This window comes from Leptonychotes weddellii, chromosome 2, assembly GCF_054177405.1.
Source record: "Leptonychotes weddellii isolate Sample4059 chromosome 2, ASM5417740v2, whole genome shotgun sequence".
Taxonomy (NCBI): Eukaryota; Metazoa; Chordata; class Mammalia; order Carnivora; family Phocidae; genus Leptonychotes; species Leptonychotes weddellii.
Genome location: NC_138370.1, coordinates 22806718 through 22818123, shown reverse-complemented (window position 1 = coordinate 22818123; position 11406 = coordinate 22806718). Strand labels below are relative to the sequence as shown.

General features: G+C 36.3%; 1 protein-coding gene across 1 annotated transcript in view; it reads left to right on the top strand.

Moving 5' to 3' along the window:
* The window catches only part of SARAF (store-operated calcium entry associated regulatory factor), a 13678-nt gene extending 2578 nt beyond the window's left edge, over positions 1-11100 (top strand). The window contains exons 2-6 of the mRNA XM_006746024.3: positions 2882-3060; positions 5370-5787; positions 7928-8057; positions 8690-8838; positions 10664-11100. Coding sequence (XP_006746087.1) covers positions 2882-3060; positions 5370-5787; positions 7928-8057; positions 8690-8838; positions 10664-10689 — 902 coding nt within the window. The 3' untranslated portion in view covers positions 10690-11100. The remainder of the gene's footprint in view (positions 1-2881; positions 3061-5369; positions 5788-7927; positions 8058-8689; positions 8839-10663) is intronic.
* The last annotated feature ends 306 nt before the right edge of the window (positions 11101-11406 follow it).

The window sequence follows — 11406 nt, the reverse complement described above, 5'->3', positions numbered from 1 at the left end:
ACCACATCTTTATCCATTCATCTGTCGATGGACATCTTGGCTCTTTCCACAGTTTGGCTATTGTGGACATTGCTGCTATAAACATCGGGGTGCACATACCCTTTCGGATCCCTACTTTTGTATCTTTGGGGTAAATACCCAGTAGTGCATATATATGTATTTTTAAAATATAGATCACATATTGATCCTAAGTTTATTTCCAGATATTTTATGTATGTTTTTATGTTTTATGTAGTTTGGCACTAATTTGAGATAGGCTTCCTATTTTCATTTTTAATTGGATACAGTTATAGAAAAAACTGTTGACCTTTGGTAATTGATAAAATATCTAGCTGTTTTATCAAATTCTCTTATTATGCCATGGTTGTCTTTTGGGAAGTTCTCTTGGATTTTGTAGGTCCAGAAACTCTGAATAAAATGTTATTTCTTCTGTTTGTACCACATGTGACAGATACTACTGGAGGATTACTCAGAAGCCGTTGTCTACCTTCTTCTCCTTGTCTACCTCCATGTAGATACTGGGAAAGCCAAATACTCATTTTACTAGAATTACTGGATCCTAAGTCATTCTAGTCAGTCTACCAGAGGAATTCTGGGAAAGATATTTTAAATTTTGGTGGAAAGTTATCAATCTTTACATATTCCTGTTTTCTCTCAACTCTGTATTTAGGGTTGAAATATGTCAGTGTAATTTTAGGCATTATGACAGGCCATCATTAAATCCTTCAATCTGCCCCCCTTCCTTTTTTAAAAAGGAACTTTTCCCCACAAGGTAAAAATAACATTACCCCTGACAAAATTAATCTTAATTTCTTAATATCAACTAATTATCCATTCCATATTCAGATATCACAATTATGCCTGAAATGTCTAAACTAGTTGGTTCAAAACCCGACCCAATCCAGGTCTGTGCATCCCATCTGATTGTATTCTCCCTTAAGTCTTCTTAAATGTAGAACAAAGAGTCCTTTATTTATGCTACTGCTTTGCTGAAGGGTTTGGGCCTGTTGTCCTTTAGAGTATCCTACCTTCTGGATTCTGTTTTCTCATGGTGTTTTAGCTTGCTTTTTTCTTCCCTGTTTTTCTCGTAGACTGGATGTTAAGTCCAAAGGTTTGATAAAATTCATCTTAAATACTTTTGGGGATTACATCATAGTAGATGGTATAATATCAATTTGTTCTACCATTATTGATGTTAAGATTAACTAGTAGATTAAAAGTGGCTTTATAACCCTTGTGAAGTTACATTTTTCCAGAAAGCACTCTGTGTAATGTTACTTGGCCCCATACCAATATCCAGTCTCTTAATGATTTTAAAACCAGTAAATCCTTGTCTGCATCGGTTTCTTTGGGCATTATGAAATGATGATTTTTTTCTAATTCTGTCATTTCTTCTGCATTTATTAGCTGTCATTCTTCAGTAAAGTTGAGATTTCCATTATCACCTGAGGCTATTTCAGATTACAGTTCCTGGTGGAAAGTCAGAATATAAATTTAATTTTTAATCTTTAATTACCAATTTTCGGAGTAAGGAGGTAGGTAGCAACTTTTAGTGACAAATGAGTTTTTGGCATTCTCTTTGAGTATCATTATAGACTCTGATTCATAGATTGAACATAATTTGATCAATTACAGTCTTTATCTTGCTGGTCAGTCTTTTTCTTTTGGTGTCTTAAAAGAATTCTCCATACCAGGATTATAAACATTCTGTTGTGCTTTCTTCCAGTATTTTTTATTTGTTGTATGTTTTATGGTAAGTTTTTAGCCATCATGGATTAATTTTTGTACATGGTGTATGATGATCAATTTTTCTAATCCTCTGCCAATATTACACTGTTTATACTACTATAGGTTTAATAATATATTTTGATATATGTAGTCCACATTTACTTTCTTTGTTGTTACTAGTTTTCAGCTGTCTTTCCATTATTGATTTTATATATTATTATATGTTTGATGTTATATTTCTAGTTTTATCTCAGCTTAGTCACATTTATTAAGTTCTTTTTTTGGTAAATAAGTATAAATATGATCTGTATCTGCTGATATGAGGGAATGTCTATGATGTATAATTAAGTGGAAAAACCATGTGAAGAATAATGTGGACTATATATTCAGTTTTTATAACCATAGATTAGCAAAACCCAAAACAACTCCTGTATCTGTGTCTGGGTAAGCAAGAAAAAGGTACTTACCAGGTCGTTAATTTGGGTTATTACAGAAATGTGAAATTGGAGGAAGAGTGGGTTTCACTATTTTAAAAAATCATGAAATATATCATAAACATACATGAATAGTTTAAAGAAGAATAAAACGATGGGGTGACATGAGTGTCCTCAGCTGATCCCAGGTAGCAGGACATGGGGGGAAGAGGAGGAACTTCCATCAGCTCAAGGTCAAGACAGACCAAATACAGATAAAAACCAAAGCCAGGTTCACCTGGACATTCTGTCCTTAGGTTTAAAAAAGAAGGTAAGGTAACAGCAGGGAATTTTGCTGGTAGCCCTTTTGAGCAGTACGCTTGCAGTGTGGACTTGTTACCCTCTGCCTGACCCATGGTTATCATCCTGCTATCTTCTCTTATCATTCTCCTTGGGATTAACTTTGTCCCTCTGTATGCCACTACTCTTTCTTTAGACCTCTGGTTTTTATGTTTTTCTCTTGTGAGTATCCTTCATTATCTTACTGAGAATTGATACCTGGGAGGTAAAGATTTTGAAACCTTTCAGATGTCTGAAAAATCTACTCTCTTGCTTGAGTGACAATCTAGAATTCTACATCCACTTACTTTTGAAAGTATTTTCTATGACAAGAGTTTTATTAGGATGACTCTGTGTTTGACAATATATTTACTACCTGTTCATCTGTGTTCTTGTTTTAGACAGAATATTGTTGCGGGATGTAAAAGCTCTCACCCTCTACCATGACCGCTATACCACCTCTCGTAGGCTGGATCCGATCCCACAATTGAAATGTGTTGGAGGCACAGCTGGTTGTGATTCTTATACCCCCAAAGTCATACAATGTCAGAACAAAGGTTGGGATGGTTATGATGTACAGGTAATATTCATTATGTTGATGACAGTCTAACTGGAGTTTTTATTCAATAAAGTGTTTATTGGGATATTACTCAGTATTTTTGGGAAAGACATATAGAAAATCTCAAGTTAAATATATAAATATAAATTAGTTATTCATTTTCTGGAAGAACATCCTCCAAAAGAAATGAACTGATTTTAAAGCCTGGAAATAGGGGTGCCTGGGTGGCTCAGTCGGTTAAGCATCTGCCTTCAGCTCAGATCATGATCCCAGGGTCCTGGGATCGAGTCCCACATTGGGCTCCCTGCTCAGTGGGGGGCCTGCTTCTACCTCTCCCTCTGCCTCTCCCCCTGCCTGTGCTCTCCTGCTCTCTCTGTCAGATAAATAAATAAAATCTTTAAAAAAAATAAATAAAAATAAGGCCTGGAAATATTCATTGTTATTTTCTTCTAACACATTAGTAAATTTTCAAAACTTTATATACTTGAGGGTAGGGGTAGAGGTTCTCTTCTCGTTGTCATTTTACTGTCACTCCTCAAAGAATACCAACCTGCCCTTGAGAAATAATGTTAACATGATCAGGAATCATAGGCTGTTAGGAAATGTAAAATGGTGCAGCTGCTTTGGAAAACTGCCTGGCTGTTCCTCAAAAGGTTAAACATAGAGTTACTATATGCCCCAGTCATTCCACTACTAGGTCTAGACCCAGGAGAATTAAAAATATATGTCCACACAAAAATTTGTACATAAATGTTTGTAGCAGCATTATTCATAATAGCCAAAAAGTAGAAACATCCTGAATGTCTATTATTGATGAATGAATAAACAAAATGTGGTATATCCATACAATGGAATATTATTTCGCCATAAAAAAGAATGAAGAACAGATACATGCTACAACATGTGTGAAAATATTATGCTAAGTCAAAGAAGTCAGTCACATGTTGTATGAAATGTTCAGGATAGGGAAATCCATAAAGGCAGTTGCCCAGGGCTGGGGGATTTGGGAGGAAGTGAATGACTGCTAATGGATATGAGATTTCTTTTTGAGGTGATGAAAATATGCTAAAATTGATTGTGGTGATGGTTGCACAACTGTGAATATACTAAAAACCATCAAAATGGGTGAATGTATGGTAGGTGAATCATATTTCAATAAAGCTGTTATAAAAAATAAAATAACATATGTGAAATTTGGGAGAGGAAGATAATTGGCCAAAAACTTACAGAAACGCAGAAGAACAAATCAGATCTATTTTAGCTTGTGTCTCTTTAAATGCTGTTAAAGAAGCATATTACCTATTTTGCTCAAAATATAGTTATGAAATTTAAACTCAGACTTTTTAAAAAAAGATTTTATTTTATTTATTTGAGAGAGCAAGAGCGAGAGAGCATGCATAGGTGGGGGGAGTGGACTTTTTTTTTAAGGTGGAAATTTTTGAGGCTAGCGTGAATTCTTTTTGCATTTTTCTAAATATCTTCAAAAAAATTTTTAAGAGATGGGGCGCCTGGCTGGCTCAGTCAGTGGAATATGTGATTCTTGATCTTGGGGTTGTGAGTTCAGGCCCCATGCTGGGTGTAGAGATTACTTTAAACATTTTTTTAAGAGAATTACTTAGAGGATTGACCCTTGGAAGGTTAGTCCATAGTATTATAAAATTTGTGCAGAAAGTTTTTCTCAGAAGGTTATATACTATCTCTGATGCTACATGTAGTTACCAGATACTCCTGTATGATGCTGATGTTTGAGCCTTAACTTAAAAAAAAACCAACTCTATTTATATTATTTATTTTTAGAAGATTTATTTATTTTAGAGAAAGAGTGAGCACATGCTGTCATGGGGGATGGGTGGTAGGGCAGAGGGAGCGGGAGAGAGTCTTAGGCGGACTCTGTGCTGAGTGGCGGGGCTCCATCTCACCACCCCGACATCACGACCTGAGCTGAAACCAAGAGTCGGTCACTTAACTGACTCTGCCACCTCGGTGCCCCCCAAAACCTCTTATTTTTAAAACATCTTGAACAACGGTGGCAAAAAGTTGACATTTAAAAATTTTGCCTAACATTTACAGTTGTGGAATATTTAATATGTACAAAAGAATTGCTTACATGTGTATGTAAGGAATAAGGAATAGTAATAAAACAGACACTCAGGGACCTAGTACCTAGCTTTGAAGTCCCTGGGTTACCTTCCCCCAACACAGAAGTACTCATTGTTGTGAATTTTATCATTCCCTGACTTCATTTTGCAGTTTTATGACTCCCCAAATAGTACATATTAGATGAAAAACAATTTTTGATTCTAATAGCCTATTTCTATTTTTCTTCACAGTGGGAATGTAAGACCGATTTAGATATTGCATATAAATTTGGAAAAACTGTGGTAAGCTGTGAAGGCTATGAATCCTCTGAAGACCAGTATATACTAAGAGGTTCCTGTGGCTTGGAGTATAACTTAGATTATACAGAACTTGGCCTGAAGAAATTGAAGGAGTCTGGAAAAAAACATGGCTTTAACTCTTTCTCTGATTATTATAATAAGCTGTACTCCCCAGATTCAAGTGGCATCAGTGGATTGATTACCATCATAGTACTACTTGCTATTGCTTTTGGAGTTTATAAATTGTTCCTTAGCGATGGTCAAGATTCTCCTCCACCATATTCTGAGTATCCTCCAAATTCCCATCATTATCAGAGATTCACCAACTCAGCAGGACCCCCTCCTGCAGGCTTTAAGTCTGAATTCACAGGTATGTTTCCCTAATGGCAATAAGTAGGGTAGATGCCAGGTAGTGAATCTTGTGCTGGTTTCTGAAATAGAATGTGGTCAGATTGGGAAACCAAAGCAGATTTGTCTTCTCATCTTATATTTTACTTTTTCAACTTCTTTACCTCTTATTCTATGTAAGGGTAATTGTGATTATTATTTGAAGGTGGCATGATTAAATTATAAATCACCTTAATCAGAAAAACTTGATCAGATTTGGTAATAAGCATTTACCTTGAACTCTCATATCATACACAAAAATTTATTCATTAAATATTATAGATTTCAGCATAAAAGGTAAAACAGGTTTCCAGAAAACATAGGAAGATATTTGTCATGATCATGCGGTAGGTAAAAATTTCTTAGACTATAAAATGTTCCAGCCATAAAGAACGGGTGGGTAAATTTGACTTTATTTAAATTAAGAATGTTTAGCCATCAAAAGACCACATTAACAGAGTGGAAAGGCAAGCCACAGACTGGGAGAAAATATTTGTAAAACGTTATTTCCAACACAGGGTATGTATCTAGAATATATCTGTATGTGCTGCCCAAGCGAGCCCTAGGATATATAAAGAACTCTCCCACAAATCTGAGGGAAGACACACAACCCAGTTTTTAAAATGGACAGAGACTTGAACAGCCATTTTATAATAGAAGATATCCAGATGTCCAGTAACAGTATGAAAAGGTGCCTAGCATCATTAGTTTTCAGGAAAATGCAAATTAAAACCACACTGAGTTCATTATTAACCACTATATAACCACCATAACGGCTGACATTAAAAAGGGAGAGTACCAGGTAATGGTAAGGGTGTAGTCAACTGCAACTTGATGATAGGAGTTAAAATAGAAAACACTTTGAAAACTGTCACTGCCTCCCCTATGACCCAGCAGTTCCATTCCTCAATACATACCTAAGAGAAATGCATGCATTTGTACACAAAAAGACATGCACAGAGTATTTTTACAGTTTTATTCATAACAGTAAAAAACTGGAAATAGAATGTACGTAAACATAAGAATGGGACAAACTGTGATTTTTTTCACACAATGGAATACACAATGGATCAGTTTAAAAAAACAAACCCAAAAACTGATACAATGCAATAATGGGGGTTGACTCTCATAGACACAATGATGTGCCGGACACGGAAGAGTACCTAGTGTGTGATTATGTTTATACAAAGTTCAGGAATGGGTAAAACTAAAGTATAGTGAGAGAAGTCAGGGTAATGCTTATCTCTGGTGTGGGTGGGTGTCTATTGGGAATTGTCACGAGGGAGCCTTCCGGGGTGCTAGAAATGTTTTACTGATGTGCGTAGTGGTTACATGCATGAGTACATATGTACAAATTTATTATGTTGTTTCATGTGAGATTAGCACACTTTCCTTTATGTGTGCTATACATCAATTAAAAAAAAAAAAAACTTCCTCTGAGCTGAAGATACTTTTTTGGTCTCTTTAAGATCTGACTTCCCAGTTGATACAAATCTTTGGCTGCTGCCTCCACTTGGATTCCTCCATTAGACACTCAAGTACAGCTATCACCTGAAGCTCTTACAGATGTTCATAATACAAAAGAAGGAACTCCCAGGGGGGTCATCTTCCAGTAGCTGATCCTGAGCAGGGCAGATGTGACTTTACAGGAGGGAACTAACCCCCCTTCTAAAATATATCTCTTTTTTTTCATGTCCGTGGGAAAGCTGCTCCTTAGTTATAAATCAGTATTTTATGAATACACTTTTTTAAAAAAGATTTATTTATTTCAGAGTGAGAGAGAGAGCGTGTGGTGGGGGTGGAGGAACGGAGGGAGAGGGAGAGAGCTTGAAGCAGACTCCCTGCTGAGCGGGGAGCCTGACGTGGGGCTCGATGCCACACCCTGAGATCATGACCCGGGCCGAAATCAAGAGTAGGACGCTCAGCCGACTGAGCCACCCAGGCGCCCCCCCCCCACCCCCCCGCTTTTGTTAGTGTACACTTTTTGAATACAACTTGTTTATGAGTCGAGGGTTGAGTATTAGTAATACATAGGACAAATGAAGTAATTGAAATGCCATATTATTTTTGGTTTTGTGGGCTGTTTTAAGTGAGGATACATAATAAATCATTTTTATTTCTAGGACCACACGGTGCAGCTTCTGGTTTCGGCAGTGCTTTCACAGGACAACAGGGATATGACAATTCAGGACCAGGGTTCTGGACTGGCTTGGGAACTGGAGGAATATTAGGATATTTGTTTGGCAGTAACAGGTAGGCTTTGCACTGATCTCCCTTGCCCTTTAATTCCACTTTTCTTTAGAGGCTTCTTTGTTTGCTTTGCAGTTTTATTGGATGTGGTGTTGTTAGGAAAATAAATTATGGTGACATTACCCTGTTAAATCAGATTCTCTGCTATGTGGGCTTTCATCAATATTGTATATGTTGTTTTCTTTCATTGTGTTTCTTCTTCCAGTGTCATCCTTATAGAGATCATGAGATAGGAAAAAGACTCTTTACTTAACATCTGAGAAAGTGAGAAGACAGGAAAGAACATGGCATTTGAGGAACAGTTAGCAGTCTGGTTTCATAGGAGAATGATGGAGAAGCAAGGCTGAAAAGGGCTTAGAGCCAGATTTTGGGATGTCTTCTTATTATTGGTAGTTTAATTTTAGATTTTATCTGAGTATGAGTTCTGCAAGAAAGAGTCTCTTCTTCCTGTCACTCTGCCCCCCATGGCAGTGACTATACAATATCAGAAATACAAAACAGTATTTATTTCATGTTATACCAGATCACTGAGGAAAAACACTTGATAAAGGTATTTTTTTTCTGAGAGCATAGGAATAGGAGGATATTTAAAAGTCATAAGAAAAATGCCTGATATGCTTTTATGTCTTTAATAGAGCAGCAACACCCTTTTCAGACTCGTGGTACTACCCGTCTCCTTCATACTCTAGCACATGGAATAGTCGTGCTTACTCACCCCTTCGTGGAGCCTCAGGTAGCTATTCAGCATATTCAAGCTCAGAGACAAGAACCAGAACAGCATCAGGTAAGAATGAAAGCATAGAAGTTCCTATTACGTAGCAGTGAAGTACAGAAATAGTTTTGGAACTTAAGAAGATAGTTATTAACTATATATTAGCAATCATAATTTTATTTGGCATACCCATCAGAAATATTAATAGCATAATTAACTCAGATTAAAATGTAGTTCAGATTCATTCTTTTCTCAACATTCTTTAAAAATCAAACAGGGATTTGGTTTAGACTCACTTCTACCACTAACCAGGGTTTTACCTTAAACCTTCCTAAACATTGGTTTCACCATACGTTTAATTCTGTGACCTCTAGGCTTCTTTTAAGCTTATTTAAAATGGAATTTTCTAGGTAGAAGTTTGAACTTTTAAAATTCAGTAAAACTCAGTAAATAACTCAGTAAATCCATACTTTAAATAATTGTCAAAAATATGGTGGTTATGTTTATTGCTATTGTTAAGAGGAAATTTTGTAAAAAGCAAAGATATAATATAAAAAATTAAAAAGCTATTTGTTTTAAAACATCCAGCTAATTAGCAGAGGATGGGAGGACATGGATAATGAAGTAGTAATAGATTGCTGTGGATTGGATTCGTCTTCTTCAGCAGGGGGAAGTTATGGAACAGAGGTTAATTCTTGATATTGACAGAAGACTTGTTTAAATATGTTTTGAAAAAAAAAATATGTTTTGAAGTGTAAGAGTGAATTTCTCATAGTACTGGTGTGAATATAAATTGACATGATCCCTTTGCAAGATTGGCATTACCGACTAAAATTAAGCACAAACATCTTCAAGACCCAGCAATTTCACTCTCAAGATATATAGCAACAGAAATGCATATACTTGTACACTGAAAGATAAGTACAAGAACGTTCATGGCATCTTTATTCCTAATAGCCTCCAACTGGAAAAAACCATGTATCCAGCAGTAGTAAACGAGATGAATAAATTGAGTTACGGCCATACAGTGCAATGCTGTGCAACAGAGAGAGAGAATAAACAGCTGTATGCAATAATGTGGGTAGATCTACCAAGTATAAAAAGAAAAGAAAGAAGCCAGACACAAAGGAATATATATAAATATGATTACAACATTCATATTTTATAAATATGCATGTTTAAAAACAAGCAAAGCTAACCTGTGGTGTTAGATGTAAGGTGGTGGTTACTTTTTGGGAGGAAGAGGGGAGGTAGTGATTGGGAGGATATATAAAAATATAGCTACGTAGGACATAACACAACAGGAAAACTCATTCTCAGTGGAAACAAAAATTGTAAAAAAACCCATAAATATCGACTAGAAATCTTTGGGACTTAAATGAAGAAAATCATTAAATGTTACCGAATAACCTAAAGGAAAACCTGATGGGAACACTTGTCATCTTGTAAACTATTAGTGCATTTTCGTGTGTGTGTGTGTGTGTGTGGAGGGGGAGGTTGACTGAGTAACATTTACCATTGAAAGCCTGAAACTTGCTCCTGCAGTAGTTTTGTTGCCGCTGGAGTTGCGACAGGTAGCAGGGCATGGCTGGCTCCATTGGCCTCTCTGCTTTTTGGCTTAGACTTTGAGTATTGCACGTACCACATTGGCCCCACCATAGAACACGTGTTCTTTGGTTTCCTGACTACAAGTGATTCCTAAGCAGCATGTCTGAGTCTAGTCAACTTGATGCCTGGGTGACGGGGAGGGCTGTTGTGGGTGGCGAAGCACTGTCTTCCTCCTTCCCTCGTGTCTCTTTATTCATTTGTTAACAATAAACGTGTTCCTGTTGTAGTTTTATAAGCAATGCCAGTGCATCTTTAAAAGCCAATATAAATTTTACTCTTCTCCTTTTAGGATATGGTGGTACCAGAAGACGATAAGAGACTAAAAAGTTGAAGTCAAACACTGGATGCAAAATTTCTGATTTTAAAGTACTGGTGTGAATTAAAAAAAAAAAAAAAGTGCTACCTGCTAACAACTGGGGAATATGTAAAAGCTGTGTGGTTTTTTTGGTCCTGTATTGCTTTTTGTGCTCTATTACTTGAGACTAACAGTTGATCTATGAGAAAATGCTTCTGTAGAGAATTGTATGTTAGTGTAATGTGCAGTTGTGTTTTACAGTTTCTGAAAGTGATGATTACTGTGAAAAGCTGAAAGTGCGTTAATTTCTAAAACCTATGACGTCATTAAGAATGAAGGCTTTATGACCATTAGACACTGGGTACAGAAAATGTCAATCTTATGTGGTTTTAGTTGATGAGTCATTACCTTATAAAAACGATAATAATCTATTTGGCATTTACTGTGTTGTGTTTACTGTTCTTCAAACATTTAAACCAAGCTTTGGACTACCAATTATACTTATCTGTATGTTCTGATCACTTTTGAGCTCATGAGCTTTGAATCCTTCAGTGGCGGTGGGGTTCAATTAAGTGAGAATGACCTTTTTTGGGAAAAGATAGAAAATATCTAGAAAGTTGTTGCGAATGATTTCTGTGCTGACAAAGATGGCTTGAAACCTCCATATTCATTTCTTAAGTAAGGTTTAAATGCTTCAGCAAAGGTGTTTTACTAGCAAAAGCATGCAATTCTCTGTG